The sequence below is a fragment of the Kryptolebias marmoratus genome, linkage group LG12, assembly GCF_001649575.2.
Source record: "Kryptolebias marmoratus isolate JLee-2015 linkage group LG12, ASM164957v2, whole genome shotgun sequence".
Taxonomy (NCBI): domain Eukaryota; kingdom Metazoa; phylum Chordata; class Actinopteri; order Cyprinodontiformes; family Rivulidae; genus Kryptolebias; species Kryptolebias marmoratus.
Window position 1 is genome coordinate 4243095 of NC_051441.1, and position 25082 is coordinate 4268176.

General features: G+C 46.7%; 2 protein-coding genes across 8 annotated transcripts in view; one reads left to right on the top strand and one right to left on the bottom strand.

Annotated features, from left to right (window-relative positions):
- Nucleotides 1-4040, top strand: part of tmem98 (transmembrane protein 98) — a 7836-nt gene extending 3796 nt beyond the window's left edge. For 2 of the 3 annotated variants that reach the window (XM_017419402.3, XM_017419403.2), the window contains exons 3-7: nt 1801-1932; nt 2018-2051; nt 2341-2456; nt 2536-2595; nt 2764-2965. In XM_017419402.3, the coding sequence (XP_017274891.1) occupies nt 1801-1932; nt 2018-2051; nt 2341-2456; nt 2536-2595; nt 2764-2965 (544 nt within the window). Of the gene's footprint in view, nt 1-1800; nt 1933-2017; nt 2052-2340; nt 2457-2535; nt 2596-2763 lie in introns of all 3 variants that reach the window. The other variant, XM_017419401.3, reaches the window with a different exon arrangement.
- Nucleotides 4041-4068: 28 nt separating this feature from the next.
- svilc (supervillin c) lies at nt 4069-24576 on the bottom strand. Of its 5 annotated transcripts, none has more exons than XM_017419396.3 (32): nt 24440-24576; nt 21249-21646; nt 20286-20402; nt 20008-20181; nt 19652-19686; nt 18776-18837; nt 17209-17354; nt 16796-17018; nt 16208-16692; nt 15943-16066; nt 14583-14624; nt 14426-14488; nt 14140-14211; nt 13991-14069; nt 13597-13906; nt 11542-11708; nt 11343-11468; nt 11122-11258; nt 10861-11008; nt 10221-10372; nt 9962-10137; nt 9183-9351; nt 8773-9067; nt 8542-8693; nt 7550-7646; nt 7261-7468; nt 7044-7177; nt 6810-6965; nt 6252-6377; nt 6041-6153; nt 4322-4477; nt 4069-4229 (listed from the first exon to the last, which is right to left on the bottom strand). In XM_017419396.3, the coding sequence occupies exons 2-32, from the start codon at nt 21491-21493 to the stop codon at nt 4140-4142; spliced, it is 4779 nt and encodes a 1592-aa protein (XP_017274885.1). In that variant the 5' UTR covers nt 21494-21646; nt 24440-24576; the 3' UTR covers nt 4069-4139. The 5 variants fall into 5 exon arrangements, with proteins under 5 accessions (XP_017274885.1, XP_017274886.1, XP_017274884.1 ...); XM_017419397.3 differs by having other exon boundaries at nt 9201-9351; nt 16787-17018; XM_017419395.3 differs by having other exon boundaries at nt 16787-17018; nt 24440-24575.
- Nucleotides 24577-25082: the final 506 nt, after the last annotated feature.

A 25082-nucleotide genomic window follows, 5' to 3' on the forward strand; every position in this document is an offset into this window, starting at 1 on the left:
TAAATGAAATAAACATTTGAAATATATGAGTTTGTATGTAATGTATGAATATAATATACAAGTTTCACTTTTTAAATGGAATTACTGAAATCAATCTACTTTTTCATGATATTCTAATTTTATGACCAGCACCTGTAATGGTGAAAAATGAGCCGTTTGAGCTCGTTTTCTGTAAAACTGACCGAGCTGTGGCCATTTTCTGTCCGAGACAGCGGTGAGAGCAGCCATGTTGTTCGGTTTGGAGACAGAACAGGAAGTGGCAGAGCTGAAGATGTCTTCTCAGGAGGGACGAGGATGGACAGGATTAGGAAAGAGGTCATCAGAGGGACAGCAGAGGTTGGAGGACTGGGAGACAAAGTTAGAGAGACTGAGACGGTTTGGACATGTGCAGAGGAGGGACAGCGGGTATATTAGTAGAAGGACGTTAGAGACAAAGAGGAGACATATGGATGGAGTTAGAGAGAACATGGAGGGAGTTGGAGGACAGGACGCAGAAGACAGAGTTAGATGGAGGAGGACGACTCTCTGTGGAGACCAATGACGAGGGAACAGCTGAAAGAAGAAGAAGAAGAAGTTGTTTCATGAGATAATTTAGCATTAACTGCTGGAGAAAGTCTCCGTTAAGAAGATAAAAAGTTAAAATTATTCATTGAGTCTTCCGTCTTGTTATACTTTTTTCTCTGTAACGACTTAAAAATAACTAGTTGTGGTCAGAAAAGTACAAATGTTTAATTTTAGAGTTTTCTGCAGCCTAGCAACACAGCTGCCTTATTTTAGGTTATTTTACTCATTCTCTGGATAGATGTGGGTTTTCTGTCCAGAACAGTTTTTAATATAATTTCTATAGTTTTAAAACTGTTAGCAACCCGTGAAGCAGAGGTGTGTAACATCAGCTACTTGACTTTTTAGATTAAGCATCATTATGACTTTAACATAAGACAGATCAGATTAACTCTGGTCCTGGGATTATGAGCTGAAATGGCTCCATTTTATTCACGCTGTAAGTCTGATCTGTACAACTTTGGTTGTTTTATTACAGATAAATTATTCTTTCCTTTTCATGCCGTTTATTCCAAAGACTACATGTTGTTGTATTATTTAAGAAAGTAAAACCAACTACTGGTCAGCAACAAGTTAATATGTGAGCTACCTTCCGCTTCCAATGACTGGATCATCTCAACCAACTAATCATCATGTCTAAATCAACCTAACTAACCAATCGTCACTTCTTAATCAACTTAACTAACCAATCGTCATGACTAAATCACCCCTAACTAACCAATTGTTGTTTAAATCATCCTAACTAACCAATCGTTGTTTAAAACATCCCTAACTAACCAATCGTTGTTTAAATCATCCTAACTAACCACTCGTCATGTCTACATCAACCTAACCAATCATCATGTCTAAATCAACCTAACTAACCAATTGTTGTTTAAATCAAACTAACCAACCAATCACTGAAAAGATCTCTTTATCTGCCAGGACTGTAGGGAGAATTATTACAGTATTAATCTCTTCGTTAACCTTTTGGTACTTTTAGCTAGTCTTGTTGCTTTTAGCTAATCCTTTGCTACATTTAGCCAGCATTATGCTAATTTTAGCTGGTGTTCTGGTTATTTTAGCTTTAACAACATTTAGTTTCAGCTCCTTCAGCGCTCAACATTCACTTTAAGTTAGTAGAAAATGTTTTTCCTCCAGTTGTTTCTGTTTCTCTGATTATCCCCACCTTAAAAAAAGAAATAAATGTGGTTTACCAGGTTTTCTTCAGCTACTTCTTCTTCTTCTGCCGTTGCACAGACCCACGGTGGACCTGATCGGCGCCATGGAGACGCAGAGCGAGCCGTCGGAGCTAGAGCTGGACGACGTGGTCATCACCAACCCTCACATCGAGGCCATCCTGGAGAACGAGGACTGGATAGAGGACGCGTCGTACGTCTGACGGCTGACATTTTAACAGGACGTTAGCTGCTGGCGTTTCCTTGCTAACTGAACTCTGCTTGTGTCTCCTCCACAGCGGCTTGGTGTCTCACTGCATCTCCATCCTGAAGGTGACAAGACGCTTTGATTTGGGAGGATGTGTGTTTTAGCAGCTTGCTGCAGAACGAGAATGTAATAGATCTTTTAAGGAGATGATTCCAGCTGAGAAAAATGATCAACTTACCCAAGTTTCTGACAGTTATGATGACAGGAAGGAGCTGAACCACCATCTCCAGGTTCTCCGTAGCTCCCTCAGGTCTCATTAGGCGTCTGATCTCCAGCAGAATGAGACTGACGCTGTCGTGGTAAATTGTTATATTCGATTCAGCTGATTGGTTAAAACAACCATCCTAATTTCAGATCTGCCACACTTTGACTGAGAAGCTGGTTGCAATGACAATGGGCTCGGGGGCAAAGGTCAAAGCACCGGCCAGCTTGAGTGACATCATCACCGTGGCCAAGCGCATCAGCCCCAGGTACGAATTTACGTGCAACTCGGCGCGGTTTCGAGTCACCGCAGATGTCTGACCAGCATCCTGGTTGTTGTCCTCACAGAGTGGACGACGTGGTCAGATCCATGTACCCTCCTCTGGATCCGATCCTCCTGGACGCCAGGTAACACCCGAAGCCTTTTAGGTCCAAGAAATGGCGTCTGACGGAGCTGGGGACGAATGTGGTCAATGACACCAAACAACGTCCTTTTTGGTCTTTTGGTCTTTCTGTGATCAGCTGAGTAAAATCCACCGGTTAATGTTATTAATTTGTCCTTTTACCCCCCCTCAGATTTACCGCTCTGCTCCTCTCGGTCAGCCACCTGGTGCTGGTCACCCGCAACGCCTGCCACATGTCGGGCAGCCTGGACTGGATCGACCAGTCGCTCCACGCCGCAGAGGACCACATGGTGGTGCTGCGCGAGGCGGCGATGGCTTCCGAACCGGAGCGAAACCTACTCGGGTTCGACGCGCAGAGAGAACAGTCCATCTGAAAAGAATCCACCGCGGCTCGTCCGAGAACAAAGCCTTTGGAAACTTTTTTTTTTTCCAAAGTGTGCCATCATCCAGCCCGACCAGCCCTGCGGAGTCACATGAAGGCTTAGTCGGCTAATCCATTTGGAGGGAAATAACATCCATTAGCCGCTGAACCCAAAGGGAATCCAACAAAGTGGACCATTGTCAGGACAAGCTTGACTTGTCCAGGACACGTGCCGGTAGAAACCAGTACTTTTAGCAATTTTAGTACGAGCGCGAACCTATATGCATTTGTCACGAGATGTTTGAGTTTTTATTTCGTTAGTTTTATCATTTAGCTCGTGCTAACTGAGATTATTTTCCTTACTGCGCTAATTTGACTCCTAAATGTCGACCGTACTGTTCCGTGTAGCGCCAGTTAGCAGATGTTGCTAAATATTAGCATGCCATCATGTTTTTATTCTGATTTTCTCCTGTAAGCCTGCAGAATTAGCATCATCTGCTGCTTTTTAATGCTACAAACAGAAAGACTTTTTACGTGTTAGTTTAATAGCGCGTGTTTAATGATCACGTTGTGTGTGTGGACCTCGGAGCAGCGTGTTGATCGACGTGGAGCAGAATTAGCGCGTTGCTTTGGGCCAGAGGGACGTTACTGGAGCATGTCTACCTGTTCCTTCATGCATAGCTAATAGCGAATCCCCGCGGAGCCCTAATAAGGCCCAACAGTGGCCTCGGCTGCACACACGCCTCAAAGCCACGAGCCTGAGTGACAAAAACGCTGCGACACGAGACTGAATACAAATACAGTCCAGTAACAATCATAAACGACTTCTAGCTGCCTTTCTTTGAGTATATTGGTGATTTCCTGTGTTTATATGTATGAAATTGAAGAAAATACCCGTTTTTGTTCCTTCTACGCATGGATATTTTTGTTAAAAAGCACTCTGTATGTCTTCCTCCTTTTTATTAAACAGTTTATTACTGATGTTGTACAAGTTTCTCATCATAGGAAGCAAACGATCGATCTCTACAGTGAAATCCGGGTAAAAGTTCACGCTACTTCGACACAAATAAAGTGATTGTTTTCCTCTCTTTTTTTTTCTGTAACAGTCTTTCGTGCAACAGCGTGGCGCCATCCGAAGGTCCAGTTATTGAACCGTTCGGCGTCAGATTCATCTGGATTTTTTTTTTTTAAGGAAACAGCCCTTTGCTTTTCTTCAGGTCCGTTTGTTTCCAGCTTGGGAGGGAGGCGTACTCGTCTCGCTTCATTTCTAAAATAGTCTGAGAGCAGAAAGAGAGACGCTGTTTAAGTCGTGGTAAACACTGCAGCCTGCTGGTTGAAGCGAGTCACTGCATCTCCCCCGTCGGCTCACCTGGAAGTCCTGGTCAGACAAGTAGACCTCCAGGTGCTGGGGGTCCACCCCGTCGGGGAGGGGGCTCCGCAGCAGCTCCTCCAGAGGGTGCTGGGTCTTCATGAGCTGGGTCAGGGCGTCTTGGACCAAGATCAGCTTCACTTGGCCCAGATCTGCCTTTTTATACACGTCATACATTTAGTAGGTGGTGGACGAAGTACGCAACTACAGTACTTGAGTACATTTTTGACCGAGCAACTTTTACTTGTAGTTGAGTAAGATCTGACCATGAGTATCAATAATTTTACTCAAGTTAAAGTACTGAAGTACTCACTTTTGAAAATACTTAAGTACTTTTAAATGCATGTACTTTTGAATACTTAAGTATTCAAAAATTCAAATTAAATTTTCTAATATTAGTATGTTGCTGTATAATTTTCAGAGTAATTTTACAGAAACGTGTAACTTTCAGAAACCAACTGATGTATCGACGTGTAGAAACACTCTGCTACAACTTCTACACCACCTGTGAAGAACTTCAGCATAAAAATGCCACAAAAAATAAGGATTTTTTTGTCTAAAAACACCAAACCAGAGTCTTGATTCTCCTCACACTTTCACTATGGAGCCGAGGTTTAAGGTTGAATCTATTACCACGAAGTAACGACCAGCTTCCTAGAAATGTAGTGGAGTGAAAGTTATGTTCCGCCCTCAAAAAATACTCAAGTAAAGTAAAGATTCTCAAAAAATGTACTTAAGTACAGTAATCAAGTAAATGTACTCTGTTACTGTCCACCGCTGCATTTAGTCGGTGAAATCGCATAAATTCATGAAACAAAAACAGGGGCTGCTTTTCATTTCTGTCCTCCGTTTGACCTTTTTAATCCATAACAGAGAAGAAAAACGGGAATAACCGGGATTCAGGTCTGGAGTTTTTTTCGGCTGATTTAGGAAATCTAAAAAGGTTTTCTCCAAATACATCAGGTTGTCCCAAGTCTGTTGAATCTTCTTTTTCTATCCTAACTAAGGTTTCAAAATCCTGGAGATTTTCAAAGTTAGAATCGACGGGGAATAAACCTGGAGTTGAAAAACATTTAACAGGGATTTTAAATTTAGTTTAGGGTGAAATGTATCGGAGCAAAATCTTCACTAAAACAGATTTCACTGCTGCGCCGTGCAGAAGGAGGAACTACAACCTGAAAACAAAACAAAAACCACATCTGGACGGGTGGAGAAGATGCAGTTTGTGTAAATTTCCAGTTAATTCCCCGCAAACTTCCACGGAAAGTTTCCAATCTGGGAAGTTTCTGGAGCTTCCCTGCTGTTTGGCACCTCTGATCCTGACTAAGACTAAGACCTACAGTACCCGTTTTCAAGCTGCTTTTGTTTTCATTAAGTCTAATTTTCACATAATTTTATTGCTTTTTCATTGTTTTTCTTCTATTATCTCATTTGTTGCCTTATTCCATAAGTCTTTATTTCATTTTATTTGAGGTAAAACATTCCATTTTTAAAAAAAGGGTCTTTTTCTTAACCAGCTCACTCTGCTGTGGACACCTGATGGTTGTATTCCTGTAAGAAAACTCTGGAGTTTCATCTGACTCCATCTGTGGCTGCAGATCAAACATTTCAGAACGAGTTTTACGTGCAGCAGTGCTCGGATATGCTGCACGACGTCTAACCTGTATTCTGGCTGGAAAAGCTAATTGCGTAACCGTGTGTGTGTGTGTGTGTATGTACCTGTGTGGGAGGTGCGAGGTTCCTCTCCCAGCGAGGGAAAACATTAGTAAAGGTCAGAGGTTCCGATCCCTCCAGGATCAGGTAGGCCTGCGGGGGCCGTCTCGGGTTTATTTCTGTTGTGCAGAAATTTTAAAAACCATATTTTCTGGACTCGACTTCAACATTTTTAAAAGGAGCTTTCTGGTGTGAAATCAACAAACGCCCCCCTGACCTTTGCAGTACTGCAGCGCCGTCTGCATGGCGCACCTCCTCTCGTTAAACCAGAGGCTCTCCGGTCGCTCCGGAGGACCTCGCTGCCACAGGTACACCTCCAACCGGTTGTCGAGCAGGAACAAGGCTGTCGACGAAAGACTGGAGTTAAACTGCTGGATCTGAAGGGTCCTGAAGAAACCAGACGTCTGCCTCGACGTTAGCCAAGACAAACGTGAGTGTCACTCAGGTAAAATCTGCGAGTCCTGCGACCTCGGGTGAGATTTACCAAAACTGCGACAACTTCATCGCTTCTCGTTCTCGGTTTAAAACTCGCTGGTCGATCAAACTGAAAGGACTCCTAGGACATCAGTTCCTCTTTATAATTTGGTTTTTTTGGTCAAATACACCATCTTCATGACAACACAAGCCAAAGAGGGGAGTGAATAAAGTAATAATAATAAAGATGGCAACAATTCTGCACAAGATTGCTCCTAAAACTGAAGCGTTTCTTAAAATCACAATTTGAATTCTGTTGTTTTTGGTCTTTCATGAACTGAAAGTTGGACGTTTGTCCCACCTGGAGGAGGTTCGGAGTACAGACTCTCCTGGACGAAGGGCATCGCCATCACGAGTCCCGGCAGCCGGGTCGGACTCTGCAGCTCGCGGGCCTGAAATCTCCCGGAGGCGGCGCTCAGATGGAAGAGGCGGGGGGTGAAGTTAAACTTTCCCGGATCTGTTGGAGAACAGAACGTCTCTTAATGTTTTCTGAACAGATCAGGGGAACTAAATCGAGTCGCGGGCGGGGTTGCACCTTGCAGCATGCAGTCGTAGGCCTTCCGGTCCATCTGCCCCAGCGCTGCCCAGAACTCTGCCGGTTCTGAGCCTTCGTCCACTGAATGGGTCTTCAGGGGGCAGCTTTTACTGAGACCCAGCTCTGATGGACACCTGATGCACAAAAAACACAAACGAGGAGCTACAAACTCGCAGTGCACGCCATCGTAAGAAAACAAACAAATTTAAAGCCTTACGTCTGGGTGAGACGGTCCACCGCCCGCTTACTGACTTCTCTGGTGCTGCTGTGAGATTTACAGCCGGTCCAGAGGAACAGCACCCCCTGCTGGCTGTTCAGCAGGACTACAGAGGCCCTGGACCTCAGGCTGGCGCAGCAGCAGTTGGCCTCCAGCAGCAGACCCTCCTCTGGCAGCTCGCCGCGCACGCAGAACAGACGCCATCCCGCTGCGAGACACGAGCAGAAACAAGGAAGATCAGCGGGAAGAGGAAGAGTTGTGGAAACCTTCAGTAAAAAGCTGATTTTACCGGCAGAAGCGTCCTCTCGCTTCCCCTTGTGAACGACCAGACCGCCTTGGAAGAGCTGCAGGAAACAGGGAGGCTCTTCGCCCTGAGGGACGACAACCTACAGAAACGACAACAATTCACCTCGAGTCCTGCAAGGCACCGCCGACTTCAACAACACCTATTTCTAAAAAACGCTGGGATATCGTGTAAAATGTAAACAAAAAACTGAACACAATGATCTGAAAATCCCACAAACCCATATTTATCCTCAATGGAAGACAGTAAACATCACATGGATCACTGTTTTAACAAAAAAAATCAGGTAATTTTTAATTAGATGGCAGCAACACGTCTCCATGTTTCCCTCAGTGAAGCATCCCGGACCTAAGGAGAGCAGCTGCTGCAGGTTTTAGAGGGAATGTTGCCCCATTCTGCCTGTAGAGGACTAGATGCTCAACAGTCCTGAACCCAAAGTCCACGACCAACAAACATTACTTTCAGCCCTGACCTTTGACCTCAGAGATTCCTCCAGAGTCTTAAAACCTTCAGATAATATAAACTGTAGATGATGGGATGTTGCACCATTTTTAGATGCAGTTTCTTTGCAGACGGGCCGAGGTTCACCTTTACATCTAAAACCTGCTGCAAATTAACTTAATTAGCTTCAAAATGCTCCTCAAGCTGTTTCTTATTCGTACCTCTCACTTTTAGGCTTTTGTTGCCCCTGTAACAACTTTATTTGCTCCCATCGAATTCAAAATTACCTTTTTTCTTCCTCAGAATGGTTTAATTTCTTAGTTTACCACACAATGTCCCAACCTTCTCAGAACTGAGGTGAATCCTGGTTGAACATAAATAAAAATGATGATAGTTCTTCTGTTATAACGCAGCTGTTGCAATAATGTGGAAAATAATTTAGATAAGAGAATTAAATAGAGCTGCTCAGAGGTCGGAGAGTACTTCTGTGTTTATTCTTTGTCCAGTTTTTGTCTCGTTTTGTGTCAGGGATGCACCTGAGAGTCCTCGCAGTTGTTCGTCCCGATGGACAGGAACGCTGCGGTGTCCCGCCCGCTGACGCTGGAGCGCCGGCCTCGCCACAGGAAGAAGACTGTGTTCTCCTTCGACCCAGAGACGACGCCACGCCCGTCCGGGAGCTCTCCGTTTTCTGTGAAGGAAACAGCGACGCGTGTAAAAAGGAAGAAGAAGAAGCGACGACGGAGAAGCTTTTTTTTCTGTCCGCTGACCGACGGCGCCGACGCTGTAGGTCCAGCGGATCACGTAGGAGTCGCCTTCGTGGAGCTGACCGGAGCTCGCCACGGGGACTTCACAGTCGTCAAACTCCTGGACGTGCCACGTGTCCACAGCAACCGTCCTCAGCTCCATCGGGTGCCCTTCCTCCAACGTGATGGCGCCTCGACCCCTCCGGACGTCGAGCCCTGCCAGAACGGCGCCGACTGGACTTTTCGCCTCCGACAACTCACCTGACGCTAAAGCTTTAGCATCACAGGGACTCAGGAGGTCTGAGGGTCGAGACTCGGGCTGAGGCGGATGACAGGATGACAGGAAACACCGTCACATGAACTGAACCGTCATTCAGTCGTATTTTCAACATGTGACGAAAAAGTCAAGACTCCGCCCACAAACAGTGAAATACCTGAAGCGTGAGACGAACCTGCGCCTCGTCCTCGTCCCTTCCTGGAAGGACTCCTTCCAAGAGCCCGTTCCTGCAGGTCCAGTCCTGGAACTTCTCCCTGAACAGAACCGTCTCGTTGGACTGGGACACGACGCCGAGCAGAGCCCAGGGGGGACGTCCCTCGCCCCTCCTGAGGACAGAGTCGAATAAATCTGTTTATTTCAAACTGAACAAACTCATCCTTAAAGCATTTATCACATGAAATGTTTTACTTTTTCTGGTTTATATAAGATTCAAGTTTCTCATCGTCTCTTTTTTGAATTATTGCCTATCATCATAAGGGTCTGTTAGCAAAATATCTCATGAACCACAGGACGGATTTTAATGAAACTCTCAGAAAGTAACCACTGGATGTAGATCTAAAACTGATTAACATTTGGAGTCAAACCAATTTAAGATGGCCACCACAGCTCACACACCGTAGAAAACGCTAAACAGCTATAACTCAGCCGATTTTACAGATACTGAGCTAAAACTTGGGGTGGTAGTAGCTGAGACTGACCCCCAACAGACACTCTGAGCGCTAACAGCTCGAGATATCACGTGACTTTTTTTATGATGTTATTTTAGAAGGTTTGACGGCAGCAGCTGTAAGAGTCATTTCTCAACATAATGATGATCTCAGTTTAAAACTCCGGCATGAAAGGCGGCGGGCGATATGCATTCCTAAAAGGAAATCTAGGTTTTTAATGATTCTGCGGTCTCGGTTTGTTAAAGCTTTCCCTGCAGGGTGGACGTACGGCTGAACGTTGGGGTGACTCTGAGCGGGGTCAAGCGGGTTGACTCGACAGTTGCTGTAGTCGTACGCCCCGAGCCACAGCTGGCGGCTCAGCTGGAGTCCAACGCTCCTCCTGTCGGGGGAAACGTCCCGTCCGAGCCACAGGTACACCTCGCTGCCGAAGTCGAACACCAGCACCTGGAAACACAAACGGCACGGAGGCTCTGAAGCGTCGGAAACAAACACCGGGAGCTGCGCGAGCCGGGACTCGGGTGTCGGACCTCGGAGGAGTCCAGCAGGGCGGCGCTGGGGGCGGAGGCCCAGGCCTGTTCCTGAGGGACCAGGCGGTTCTCCACCAGCCTGTAGGCGCAGTTGGACTCCACCACGCCAAGCTCAAACATCTCGTCCTCCTCCAGAGCTCCAGCTCCAGCTCCTGCGGGGAGAAGGAGACATTCACGCCATCGTTCACCTGGGTTTTATTTCTGCAAACAGCAAAATGTTCAGCTCTACCAGAATATTTAACTAAATATTTGACACACGTGTCAAACTCTGTTCGCTGTCCTGCGTGTTTTAGATGTTCCTGCTTTAAAACACCTGATTTAAATGAACGACTCGTGGACGTGCTCCTGGAGAACCTGATGAGGAGGTGATTAAACTGTCTGAATGAGGTGAGTTGGAGCAGAAAAACCTGAAACTTCCAGGACAGCGGAGCCTCGAGGCCTGGGGTCTGACAGTCTATTTGTCTTCTCGTGCTACTTTCAGCTCCTGTTCTGCTCCTTCAAGCTTTAAAAACTCAGTTTCAGCTTCAATAACTTTCAGCCTTCACAGAAAAACAGAACTTCTCTCGTCTATTTTTGCCTCGTCAACCATCGTTAACAGTTTCTGCTGCTCTCAGATGCGCCGTTTAATCCTCATTTTGACCTCTGTACGGTTTCCTTCCTCCCAGGAGACTCCAGAAGTCTGCGGCGGCGGCGCTGTCGGAGTTCAGACCCTCCTCCAGACGGACGACCTCGGCGGCCGAACAGCAGAGATCCTTCTGGGTCTGGATAACCGACGCCAGTTCCAGGGCCTGAAAGAGCAAAAGTGAGTCAACAAAAACTTTTATCCTGTGTGTCCTTCTGTAGTTCTGGAGTTTTCAGCAGAGAGGAGGACGTTGTGGCAGATTCCGGCCGTCGGCGGTACCTTGGCCCGCTCCTGCTCGTTGGCGAACTCTCCGCTCCACAGGACGCAGCGCTCGGCGGTGACCAGCAGGAAGCAGTCTCCGCTGTTCAAGGACCGCGCCGAGGGCTCGACCAGGCGCACCTGGACACGCCGCCGACCTGTCGACGTCCAGCACGGATGTTAGAAAACACACAGCGGTGGCGGCGGGCCAGAACACAGGCGCTCGTCCACCCACCCCTGACCTTTGATGAGAATCAGCATCAGACTGCTGAAGGGAGGACAGGACTCCATGTCAGTGCCGGACGAGGAGACGACGTCTTCTGGTGCGGCGGGACGTGGATCCGGCGAGGAGGAGGAGTTCTTACACTCTGTGGAGACGAAGACGAGGTGAGGCGGGTAAAAACCAGACAGGAAGACAAAGAAACGTGAAACTGGACGGACTTCTCTCTTCTTGGCCCCTCTCCTCGGCAGCGGTGTTGACTCTGTCCCCCATGTAGTCCTGCAGGATGTCCTCTCTGGCTGCCAGCGCCCTCAGGGGGTTCCTGGAGCCCTGAGTCCGACGGGACGGGCGAACGGACCGCCGGTGTTCTGCCACGGCTGAGCTGAGTCTGCAAACGAAACCTTCTGATCAACTTTTACTGTTTAAGAGCCGATTCCTAAAGATTTCTTGCATTTATAGGAGTGACCAGCAGGTGTCGCTGTTGCTGACAATGTTATAAAATACATTTACTCGAGTATATTACAGGAATACTCAAGTTTTTTTTGGTTTCATGCTTCTTTACTCTTCATCTCAGATGGAAACTTCCTGTTTTTGCTTATTTATTTACAGCTTCAGTTACTTTTTAAAACTGAGATTAAAGCTGAGGATTTAGAAAATGTGAATTTTTCTTTGTCAAATAATTGCTTTCAGTCATAAAGACATCCGAGATGAAAAAAAAAATCCCCTTTAAAGTGAAAACAATTCAAATCAGTATTTAAAAAAATACATTTGATTACAAAATTCTTATTCCAACTCCATCATCAGCATCATTTTCCTATTTGACAACTAAATTATTAATCTAATGATATAATATGTGGAAACATGATTTTTTCAGCTTTGAAAAATTTTTTTTGAAAAAATACTTATTAAGAATTTTAGTGTACTGGTATGCTCACCAGAGATTGTCGGTAAAATGGGGAAACTCTGTATCGTCTCCTTTCCTTGTGAGTAACGGTGTACGGCAAGGCAGCATCTTGTCTCCTTGCCTTTTTAATTTGTATATGGATGATCTGTCAAAGCTGTTGAATCAATGTAGGACTGGTTGTCGGGTTGGTAATAGGACCATCAACCATCTGATGTATGCTGATGATCTTGTGATTTTCTGCCCATACAGCGCTGGAATGCAGCAAATGCTAAGAGTTTGCTCTCAATATGGGTTACAACATAATATTGAATACAATGCGAAAAAAAGCATCATCATGATTGTTAAGAGTAAAGAAGACGATAAACTATCTTTTCCTGACTTCACCCTGTCTGGCAGCATCCTCCAGGTCACTAATGAGGTTAAATATTTGGGACATTACATCACCGCTGACCTGTCTGATGACAGAGACATTTACAGGCAGCGTTGTACCCAATATGTACAAGCTAATATGCTTCTTCGGAAATTCTCAATGTGTTCAGCACCTGTAAAAACTGCACTTTTTAAAGCCTATTGCACTCCCATGTATACCGCCCACTTGTGGCGGCGTTACAGAAAAAGCAGTATGAACAAATTTCAGGTGGCATATAATGACAGCATGAGGATGTTGCTTAGAATACCACGATGGAGTAGTGCCAGTCAGATGTTTGTCAATGCCAGTGTACCAACCTGCGCTGCTGGGCTTAGAAATATTATGCACAGATGTATGTGCAGATTGACAAACTCTGCAAACAGCATCATTCAGACTTTGACTAATCCTGCTCAAAGCTCAGTGAGATTTTTCTCCACTCTGTGGAATCACTGGCGCGTTTGTTTGTATGTCTGATTGATGTCTTTTTATTTTCTTTTATTGTTCTTTTTCTTTTTGTATGGACCTCAACCGAGTCTCAAATAAAGAGGATTGATTGATTGAAAACTGTGACAACTTTATATTTTACGCCCAAGTGACTTTATAACTAAAATACTTTTAAGTCAAAGAGGTATTTTCCTGGAATATTTATAAATTGATATATTTATAGAAGAAAAAACTTGACTTTTCTCCAACCACTGATCAGAATAAATCACATTTAAACCAAATAAAGTCTGTCAAACGTTGCGTGAGTGACGCCATAATGCCGTCCCTGCGCGGTGTCGTGTTTCCCTCCATTCAAAATGTCTGATTTCGGTGCTCTAGCGGAGTGGATTCGCCTTTAACGGCGTTTATACAAGACAATCAAACGGCTCAAAACTCATAAAGAAGCTTCCTGCTGCAGTCGGTAAAGGGGAGTGTTTATGGGCCACAGAAGCTCCTCCCATCGTGACGGCGTGCACTCACATGGGCGTGCTGTTCTGGCAGAGGACTCCCAGGTCCTGTTCGCCCTCCGAGGCGGCGGCGAGGCCGCAGGACGTGGGGGCGCAGGCGGGAGGAGGGGACCACTCGCCACTAAGACCTCCGTCTGTGTTCGACTCGTCGGCGGGCGTCTCCTCGGAGCGTGGAGCCGAGTCGACAGAAACATGTAATAAACGACAGGAAGACCTGTGAGGAGACGAAGCCTCGGCGCCGCTCCCACCTTCCTGCAGGAACACCGAAGCCTCGGCGTCCGACGTCGTCTTGGTGCAAATATCGCCGTCTGATTCAGGAGGTCCTGAACTCGAACGCACAAAAAAATTAAACAGTCAGAGGCAAAAATCAGCAAACCTGACGTGACGATCAGAGGAAGAGAACCCACTCCTGTTTGCAGCGAGTCTGGCCTCCTGCGGCGTCCTCTCAGATTCATCCAGCCGAAGGTCGTCTTCAGCTCCTTCAGCCTGGAAACAAACATGTCAGGACACAGACGAGCCTTCCAGGAGACGACAAATATGTGTAAAAACGTCTCACTTTCTGTCTCCACTGAGCTCTGATCGGACTCCTCGTCGGGGAGACTTCCTGAGCCTCAAACGACAGGTTGGTCTGCAGACGGGAGACAAACAGAAACAACACTGACTTTATTCAGCTCGTGCTTCAGGAAGACAAACAGGAGCAAACTGAAGGCTTTGGAGTGTCGAGTAAAGATGCACAAACTTCACACGTCAGCTGCAGAAACACCACGTGCGCAGCTGACACAACCTTTCCACGGCAAGCTGAACACGCCACGTAAAGACAGCATGCAGAGGCTCGCAGTTACCTGGTTGAAACACAAGGTATACTGGGGCGTGCTGACAGAATACACAGAGGCAAAGACGGGCTCCTGGGAGAGAAGACATCATTAAAACCAGGCTGCCTTTTCAGAAAAAAAAAAAGGATCGAGGCTGGATTTTAAACGGTGATGTGAAGCTTTTTACCCAGCACTTAGGGCTGTCGTGGAGAGAGTTTTCTGATTCTTCCTACGGAGCAAAGAAACAGAATTAAAACAGGAAAAAAAAAATTTCACCTTTTCTGTGGAACTGCAGAGTGAACGCCGAGCGCCGGACGACTGCTAAGACTTATTAAAAGGAGCTAAAAATTTAAAAAATTTAAATTGTTAAAACTGTGAAATTGGAACAGGAGCTACGACGAGTCAAACCCGGCCGCCAAAAGGCTAAAACGAGCGAAATCAGTCACCAAAACAAGCCAAAATGGAGTCACTAAGACGCCAAAATGAGTCAAAGCCCAGTCGCTAAAAGGTCAAAACCAGCAAATCAGTAGCTTAAAAGCTAAAAAAGAAGCTGAGAATCAACAGCAGAACTCGCTAAATGAGAATTTAAAAAGCAGAGGTTAAATAAAAGTTACAAAATCCATAAAGTCCTGAAAGAGCTCAACGTTTTAAAACCTGAAAAGCAGGAAAAAGAACAATAAAAGCACCACATAAATAAAAAAAAACAAACAAAAGAAAACAGAAACGAAATGTGCAGCTGGGGATTTATTTCAGGCTCGTAAAAATTGATGACATTTATTCCCGAACGACAAGCCTGTTTGCGTTCCTCGTAGCGTCAGGCGGTCATAAACACCGACTGCTCCGAGTGGATTTCCCCGTAACACGAGGCGCAGACCGAGGCTGGGATCAGGTTCCACAGACGGCCTCTTCGCATCAAAGCCGATTTAACCACCATCAAAAGCCTTTTGTTGGCCTATAAATGTCAATATTTATGGAATTTATTTTAATTAAATGTGCTCAAACTGTCATATGCTGTAAAATAATAACTCCCACTGTAACATAACTGAGTCTAACTGAGCACGCTATGCAGATAAACCTGATTTAAACGAGAATAAATAAACAAAAACAACAAAAATACTGTCAAATAAACGAGACAGACCTACAAAATGTTGTGGAAAATAAACAAATTTTCAGTCGGGTCCTAATTTGGAATCAGGCACAGTCTCGTGCTTGAACTGTATTTAAGTACGCTCATTTTAATTTAATAAAAACACATTTTTCTGTTCTCTAATCTGATCTGTTATCTGCATCTCATCAGAACTTGTAACCCTGCAAACAGATGATGTGGAGGTCAGAATCCGACAGATTCATTTCAAACTCAAACCCGGCGTGAAGTTTTAAATCTTTTTTTTTTTTTAAACCTGCAAACTGACTGTTTAAATTTGGTTATTCTCCTTTTTACGCCTGACAGTGGAGTTCAGAGGATCCTAAAACTGTTCGGCTGCTTTTAGAAGAGTTGCAGGAAAGTCCTGAACGCTCCTCTGTGGAGAGACGTGTCCGTTTCTTACCGTCCTTTCGTGTGAATTCGTTGCTTCCTGTATTTTCTGGGCGCAAACAGCCGAGGCGACGACACTTCTTCTGGTTTCTTGTTCTTCGTCCACCTTCCTCTCACTCTCTTGCTCGTCATCGTACCTTTAGAACAAATATGAAGCACAAAAAAACCTTAAGAAAATCGAAATGAAATTTGTTTTTACTTCTGTTTCCATCTTAATCCTGAAGAAATCAATGAAAATCATGGATTATTTGGACTAAACTAGAAGACGTATGACTTACTGGACTCTCCCATCTTCCTCCTGTAGGGCGCTCCGACGTTGCCCCTCCTCCTCCTCCTCCTCCTGTGGAGCGTCCTGCTCTGGCGAGGATCTCGGCGGCGTCCAGGCGACGGTTTCCCTCCCATTTCGAGCCCTCTGCCTCCAGGGAGCGGCGTTCCCGGTGCTCCCGTCCACGCCCGGCGTCTCTCGCTTCCCTTTCAGAGTCGTTTCGGCTCCTCCGCTCGTCCCGATGGCCTCCGCTTCTCGACCGCTGCCACCGCCGTCCTGCTCACGGCCGAACGGCCCGCCACCCGCGGAGCGGCTCTTCTTCAGGATCCCCTTCAGGCCCGGCTCAGAGCCGTTCGCCGGATCGGGCTCTGCGGCGTCAGGCCTCGGCTGTGAAAGACGCACCTCGCTGGGTTTGAGATTAACGGAAGAGACCTGCTGCCTGTTGGACAAGTGAGGGGCCAAACTGAAGGTGGGGAGCTGGACCGGGCCCTGCTGGAGCTGAAGGTGACGAGAAGAAGGAAAAATAAAATAAAATCAGAACCAAGAGTCGTCTGTTTGTCCTGAAATGAAGATTAATTTCCCTCCCACTCACCAGGCTGACCTCCTCCACTGTGATGGGCTGCGTGTGGTACCGAGCCCCCTTCTGCCGTCGCCTCTCCGGGGGCCCGACGGGGGGCCCGTCCGGGGGCCCGGGCCCCTTCCTCCCGGGGAGGGACAGCTTGTTGAAGAGGGCCAGCTTCTCCCTCATGCTCATCCTGCAGCTTTCGTCTTCGTCCTTCTCCGACTCCAGCTGAGCAGGCCGGACCCCCGCCGGCGTCCGAGCACTGAGCCACAAGTTCAAAGGTCAAAGGTCACCAAGACTGATCAGAACCCACGGTGGCAGACTTGAGCAGAACTGAAGCTGAAATACGCTGAAAAGTAACTAAAAGCTAATTTTAACTCCTCAATTTTAGCTGATTATTCAGCTCTCAGAAGCTGCAGTCGGTCCTGTTTTTCTTAAACGGCTCCGCCCACCTGATCGACACCTTGTCCTCGCAGCTGATTGGCTGGGTGAGGAAGTGATGGTCGTTGCTGCGGCGCGTCCTGCGTTCATGAACAGAACCTGCTGAGCGAGGCTTCAACGGCGCCGGGACCTCGGGGGCGGCAGACTTCTCCAGCTCCTGCAGAGGAGGGAAATAAAAATAAAAATAAATAAAACATCATATCTCACGTCTACAAGTTTTAAATCAGCCAATGTTTTCAGTGTTTTACTTCCTTGTAATCTTTTAAAATGGCGCTCTAAAGACATTTAAAGGTTCTTTTCTTTCATTTTCTGTCCAGTTCTTCTATCTGACCATGACAGCATGTTGGGAATTGCGTCTAAAAGTCTAACAAATGTTTATCTGTAGTGTTTTTCATAAATTCAAAGATTAATAAATTTAAAGATCCAATCTAAAAATGAGCTGTCTGCTGTGTCGACAAACACTTCTTCCTTGTAATTAGAGGCCCTTTTACCCCCGAATCAATCATAGAGCAGAGTTTTATGGTTTAAGAGACAAAAAATAAACATTTATTTGAAAACAAAAAATAAAACTGAAAACAAACAAACAAACAAAAGTACCGTCAACGGTTTATAATTCAAGTAATAAAAATCTGAAGCATAAATTCCCTCAAACATCAACCCTGAAAACGTGTTCAGAGCACAGGCCAGGTTTTCACAAAGGGGTTCATCTGTAACCTTGACCTTTGACACCATGACCTTGAAATCAATACGGATCACCCATGTCTTATGAGGTGCCCAGCTGTGCCGTTTGACTTTCCTACGTTACGTGGTTGCAGAGTTGGAGCACGAAGAAGGTTTTAAGTAAAGCGGTCACTTTGAGACTTGACCTTTAACCCTGTGACCTTGAAATCAATAGGGATCACCCCCGGCCCATGCAGTGCAGTTTCAGATTTCTTTGTTAGAAAAGGTCATCAGCTTAGATGTCGGACAAGAAACTGTCCACAGGTGGACGGACGGCGTCTTTAAAGACAGAAAGATCTCCAGAACCCCGAAGAACCCCTGATCAAAACCTTTAAAAGATTAAATAAATTAAAGATTAAATGTATAAATAAATGAGATCGTTGCAGTTCCTTGAATCTGATCAGACTTCGGCGGGTCTGATCTGTTCGTTGGACGAAGTCAGGCCGTTGAGCTGGAAGTTCACAGCAGCCCGGCGGGCGGGGTGTGTGTGTGTGTGTGTGTGTGTGTGTGTGTAACCGGAGACCCGCCGGCTTCGGTTACCTCCGCGGAGCAGGGGGCTAATTATAACCCAGCTGCCGCCTAATGGCACATCTCCACCCGATCCTCCGCAGCTGAAGCGCCGCACAAACATCCCGCCTGACCGCGCCGTGAATTTGAGTTTCTCCGAGCACAAACGTTCCCAGATCCGGTTGTTCCGAACCTCGAGTTTTTCAGACTGACGACAGATAAGAGCTTTTTATTTCAGCTGCTCGATAAACGCCTCAACAGGGTTTTTATTTGTCCCGTCCTGATGAAGGTTCCCACGAGTTTCCTGAAAGAAAAATCAGCCGAAGAGCGACAGAAAGAGCAGAAACTCACTTTAAACAGGGACATCTTCGCCGCCACGCTCATCTTGGCTCTGTCGTCTGTTTTCACGTCGGCTGCCAGAGAAAAAGGTGGAAACGTGAGAAAATAAAACAGAAAGAAAAGCTGCTTAAGGCGCCGCTGCTGATTAAACACTTTTAATTTAAATTAACACAAAAAGGAACATTTCTTGAGGACATCTCGTCCATTTTCTCCCTGACATCTGGAGTTATTTCAACATTAAATCATCTTTGGAGCTCTTTTCCTTATGAAGACATTTGTCTCCCGCTAAGACAAAGACAGTTTGTCCTCCATCACAGGCGCAGACCGGGTGAGAGACTCGTTGTCTTTTTTATGTCGAGGTCAGATAAGAATAGATGGGACCTGGCAGCAGGTCGTCGCTGAGGATTTTAAATAAAGACGAGCCTCAAATAAAACTTGGTTTATTTCCCGGACGGCTGCAGGGATGAAAGGAGGCCGAAAAACAGCCAAAATCTGAAGAAACTCAGCCTTTTGCTTCCTTTTAGCTTTACCAAGTAACAGCTAAAACAAAGGCAAAAGGCTGGCTAACAGCTAAAAGGAGCCAACAGTAGCTAACGGTTGGCTAACAGCTAAAAGGAGCCAACAGTAGCTAAAGGTTGGCTAACAGCTAAAAGGAGCCAACAGTAGCTAAAGGTTGGCTAACAGCTCAAAGGAGCCAACAGTAACTAACGGTTGGCTAACAGCTAAAAGGAGCCAACAGCAGCAAAAGGTTGGCTAAAAGGACCCAACAGTAGCTAAAGGTTGGCTAAAAGCTAAAAGCAGCCAACAGCAGCTAAAAGCAGCAGAATGTTATGAAACAGGAGGCAGTATTTAATTTCTCTGAAACCTGGACGGAGACAGAAGCGTTACCTGTCCCGTTGTCCTCGTCCTCTCCGTCCATCAGCCTGGAAGACGAGGTAAAAAGACGAAGGTTAGCGAAGGAAACAAACAGGAAGCGGATCACTTTATTCCTCAGCTCCAGGAAGTCTTTGGAAGAGTTTCCAGCTGCGGCTCAGAGACTCCGGAGACATTTGCATTCCTGATAAACTGGAGGTCATGGCGGATAACGAGCTCATGCAAATCAGAGCGTCCAGGAGCTGCGGCTCCGGCGTGGAGCTTCGTTTATCAGCCGTGAACATCAGTTTTCATGCAGGTAAGAAAAACACCTGTCTTCAAAGGGAACAGGTGGGTTCCTGAGAGTGAGACCCGCAGAACACGGCTCCTACCCGCTGCTCTCCTCCACCTCGATGGCCGTGATCGGCTGCGTCCTGAAGCGCTCGCCGGGCTTACGGGCGCCGCTCGACCCCCCGGTTAGGTAACGCCGGGCTCGCCGCCGGCCTCCATCGGGGACCTGCTTCACCGCCAGGTCCAGAGAGGATGTGGACCGCCCCGCATCGATGCTGCGCAAACAGAGGAGGAGGGAGACGAGGCCGGGATGAAGGCGACAGTTAACCCCGCAAAAGCTGAGCGGCGAGGCTCACACGCGTCATGCAGGAGAGTTTACGGTTTCTCCGGCTCCGCCTGCTGCAGGAGGGCACTTCGTAACCGACCCACCGACACCCGGGTGCGGAGCTGCGGGGCGTCAGGTCCCGGCAGGGCGGCGGAGCCCTGGACACCCTGGCTGCAGGGGGCAGGGGCGAGGACGGACGCTCAGAAACACACAAAAAAATAAACTTTCCAGTCAAACTGTGCAGAGAGAGACCCGCTGAAGAAAGCTGCAGCCTCGGCTCTGAAAGCCTCCCCGTAAAAATCAGTCATCCTCACACAAGAGCTGCGAAATCTACAAGGTTTGACTCGATTTGCAGTTCTTTAATTGATTAAATAAAAGGCGGCAGGCGGCAAGAATCTGAAGCTGAGGATGTGGATTTTTACGATCCTAAAATAAAACCTGACGTTGAAGAACGTTTGTTCACATTTAAAGAGTTTCACACAAAAATCGCTCTGTTCAAGATTTAAACAAGTCTCAGAACAATCAAACAGGTTTAAAATCTTTAGGCAACAAATTTATTCATGGCAGTAAGAGCGAAAAGAGCCATTTTCACCCTCTCACCTTCAGCGGCAAACAATAAAAGAAGTTTTCCTGGAAGAAGAAAACAGTAAAAGACTGAAGAACCAAATTTATTGTGGACTTAAAGGTTTAAAACTCTGCAGACTTTTGCACTAAAACAAATAAAAGGTGAATTTTTTTAAATATCAAATAACTAATAGTTTTTTTCCTTGTTTTGTCTCGTCTGTTCGGCTGAAAACAGAAAGTCATGATGGGATTTAACTTCTTCCTGTTTTTATTAAAAAGATTAAAGCTGTTAGTTTGATCAAATGTCTAAAAAGCTAAAAACAACCCTAATAATCTCCTTTAAATATAACTCTTCATACATGTGCCTCAGCGTCAGATAAACGGACTTTTCATCACATTCCATGTTTTCCCAGAAATCCTTGCATTTTGACCGGAAGCGGAGCCACGTCTCACCTTCTCGGGGAGCTGTTCTCTGCAGGAACGTCCGCCTCGACCCCGTTAGGAACCTCTCGCGTTCTGCCGTTCGCCGTTTCTCCGAGGCCGTCCGAGCTCGGCTCCTTCCCGTCCCTCCTCACGCATTTGGAGGGAAGCTCCTCTGCACCGCCGTGTTGCTCGGCCAGTTCCCGCCGCCGCTCGGCCTTGTAGCGGGCGATCCTCTCCGCCCTGGGCTCCAGGACCGGGTTCTCCGTCGCGTCCATGTCCCCCCCACTGAAGAACGTTTAGATTTTCGCTGCAGGAAGGAGCGTTTATCCTCCCACTGATCTGTGGCGCCTCCCTGAGAGGAGCTCAGAGTCCATCCGACCTGAAGACGTCTCCTGATGCGGCGCTCCTCGGAGAGGGACGCGTTTCTCCTGGAAGATGGAAAACATTCAGTTTAAAAGCAGCAGAACACGTTTACTGGTTCCCAGGAGCTGAGAAACGTTTAAATCTGCCATCTCCAACAACTAAAACAAGATTCTTCTTCCATCGCTGGAGGTCCGGACACTTAAAAGAACTATTTTCAAATCTGACCCAGGAGGGAAAAACTCAAAAACTAACCAGAAACAAGAACGTCTGCAGTTTATTCTGCAAGAAGTCAATTCAGAAAGAACCCGTGACGTCCAACATCAGGGACGACGCAGGACGAAGACGGATCGGTTCAAAACATGAGCTTCTCTTTTTAAGAACAAAAGAAGCTGAAGAAACTTAAACTACAAACATGACCAGTTATTTATTAAGACGCATAAAGACAAACAGATTTACTTAAATAATCCTGATTGTTGTTTAAAATAATAAAAATAATGTGTTTTTTCGCTCATGGAGACGTCACTTATTAAAGCCACGAACAAGTTTCTGGTTAAATCAACAGGTCTGACAGCTCTTAATCATTTTATTAACTCTTCATCCTCCACTGAATCCCTCCTCTTCCTCAGGTCCGTGTAAGACGATCGACTCCGGCCTGAAGGATTCTCCTCTTGCGCTGAAACTCAACACCTCGGCTCGGCTCCAAACGGCCCGGGTGGTGGTGGTGGTGGTGGTGGGGGGGGCTCGTCTTTTAGCACAAAAACTGGGAAACAACCGAAGCCGAACAACCTGCCGCAGCTTCGGCGCCGAGGTTTGGAATGACTCTGACCTCAGCGACCCCCGTTTGTTATGTGACGTTTCCAGGCAGCGCAGAACAACAAGCAAGAGGAGTCCCAGCTGGCCACAAACAGGAAAACAAAGCTGGGAACACTTTTAATCCAAAATGAGCTTAGTTTCTTTAACAAAAAATAAAAATATCTGATTAAATCAATGAGGCAGAGTCCCGTAAAAAGTCCACCAAAGTTACAAGAAAATGAAGATCCTTGGAAGCAAATTAAAAGCCGATTAAAGACGAGTAAAGACTTTAGCTCATGACTGTACATCACTGCATGAAGTGTGTTTGTGTGCGTTTCTCCAAACTGTGGCTGTCAGCATTCCTGCTGCAGGAAACATAATGAGGCGAACAAAGAGCCTCGAGCCGCAGACTTAGAGCAGATCATGGATCCGCGCACTGCAGCCGCAACGGGATTCACAAAGTTAAAATAAAAAGTTTTAACGTCCATCTGATCCGTTCAGCTCCCAAAGAGCGGAGAAAACCAGCTCCGATGAACCTGACGTCGCCTCATCTCCATGAGGGTAAAACAAGGATCAAAGTGCGACCATGGTCATGTGACCAAGATGGATGATTCTCCAGGGATCACCGGACAGAGAGCCTGAACGTCACTCTCCAAATGACAAAACTAATAAAAAAGTCCCGACACCAAGTTTCAGCCTCTTAAGATGAGATTATAGAGCTGTTCGCCCAGCGATCGTTACCTGGAGGATTTGTTAAAATCCTTCCAGTGACAAACGAGATATTTTGCTAACAGACAAACAGAACTTCAAACTGTTAACGCTGAAGTTTGAAGCAGAGATCGTGCGCAGCGAGTCCTGCCTGGAGCAACAACTCTCAGCTACTACCACACCAGATTTCAGAGCAACATCTGCAGAACTGACTGAATTACGGCCATTTCTGTGTTTCGTACCAGCAGTTGGCTGAGGCGGCCATCTTGAATTGGCTCGGCTCGAGGAGTTAATCAGCCACAGAGGCACATCCAGGGATCGTTACCTGAAGGATTCGTTAAAATCCGTCCAGCGGTTCATGAGATATTTTGCTAACAGACTGGGACCGCCATCACCCGGCGTTGCCTTTCTGCGGCAGGAGGCGACGAAATTTAACTATTTATTTATTTATTTTCACAATAAAACCAACGGCCGCGGCGGCTGACCTGTCCTCAGGACAGGACCGGGGGACATCCAGCAGAATCAGGCTGACCCAGATTAAGAGGCTGTTCCAGGATAATCCTACGAGACATTACAGCTACCCCGCTGAGCTGCCGAGGACCTGAGGAACCGCAGGACCGGTTCTCTGAGGACCTGAGGACCTGCAGGACGGGTCTTCTGAGGTCAGGGGACTCGGACAGATAATGTTTTGTCCCTGTCGTCTTTCCGTTACAAAAACACCTCATGACTCAAACTTCAAAGTAAACGCCGAAAGTGCATCCAGTCAATCCAATTCAAGATGGCCGACCCAGCTAATTGACATTAGACAGCAAATTGCTTTTCTGTGTGGTAGTAGCTGAGAGTACTCTGAGCGCTGATGGTGGGAGACCTGTGTCTGAAGCGTTGACTATAGGAGTCAATGCTGTCTGTTAGCAAAATAACTCATAACCCACTGGACGGAATCATTATAATCAAGATGGCTGCCACTGTTAGGTGATCTTGGACAAGAAAAAAAATGGCGACAACTCATGAGTTAAGGTTCGGCTTAAACAGTAGGGTTTTTTGCTGTTTGTCTGTTAGTAAAATAGAGACGTTGACATTGAACTCGTGAACCAACGGACAAAATCGTTGGGTCAACTGATCAAGATGGCCGCCACAGCCGGGCGACATCAGCAAACACAAAAATGGCGACAGCTCAGCTGAGGTAGTAGTGGTAGTAGCCGAGAGTCATTCGGAGCGCTAACACGTCTCGCGAGAGGACAGGAGGCGGGCGACACGCACTCCGCGGACAGCCTTTCTACCACCAGAAACCGCCCTGACCCCGAACCGAACCAAACCGCGTCCCGGTTCCCGGTTGTGAAGCGCGTGCGTATACTCACGGTCAGGGAGGTCCGCGCGCCGCTCCGCCCGGCGGTCCACTGCGCCTCCGCCGCCCGCGGCCGCTCCTAATGTAGGCAGGGCCGCGGGCCGGAGGGGGTGGAGGTGGGGGCGGCTCTCCGAATTAAGAGCGGAGGGTATAAATAGACGGGCTTCCCGGTCCGGTTCGGGAGGACGGGTTCGGCTGCGGCTCCTGTTCGGGTGTTTCACACGAACTCGCTCCGCCGACGGCAAAACTTTCACCTGAAAACGTCCAAACGAGCAGAAAAAAAAAGTTTGGAACTTTCAGGTCACGTGACTTCAAAATAAAAGCCCAACTCTGACCGGAACCACGTGGTTCTGCAGGTGCGTAAAGGAACGATCCACATGTCCTCAAAGTTGTCCAAATCATAAAAAAACATTAAAAAATTAACTTTTTACCCCTCCTGGAGTCAGAGTTAGGAGCCGCCATGTTCCCCTCCACTCATTAATATTAAATCATGACCAAATTTTTAAAATTATTATAATTTTACAGCAAATTTTAAAATTTGGATGAAATAAAAACACAAGAATTAGTGTTTAAATGTGCCAAAATAATAATTAAAATAGGCAGTAACAAAAACAGCTGAAAAAATGTTTATTATTTTCATCGTTTGTGGCCTTGAT

Coding starts and splice junctions, on each gene's coding strand:
- svilc (XM_017419395.3), bottom strand. CDS start 21,493: ATGGACGCGACGGAGAACCCGGTCCTGGAGCCCAGGGCGGAGAGGATC. Junction 14,625..15,942: donor CGAATTCACACGAAAGGACG/GTAAGAAACGGA, acceptor TTTGCTCCGTAG/GAAGAATCAGAAAACTCTCT. Junction 10,373..10,860: donor AGGAAGGAAACCGTACAGAG/GTCAAAATGAGG, acceptor TTCTCCCCGCAG/GAGCTGGAGCTGGAGCTCTG.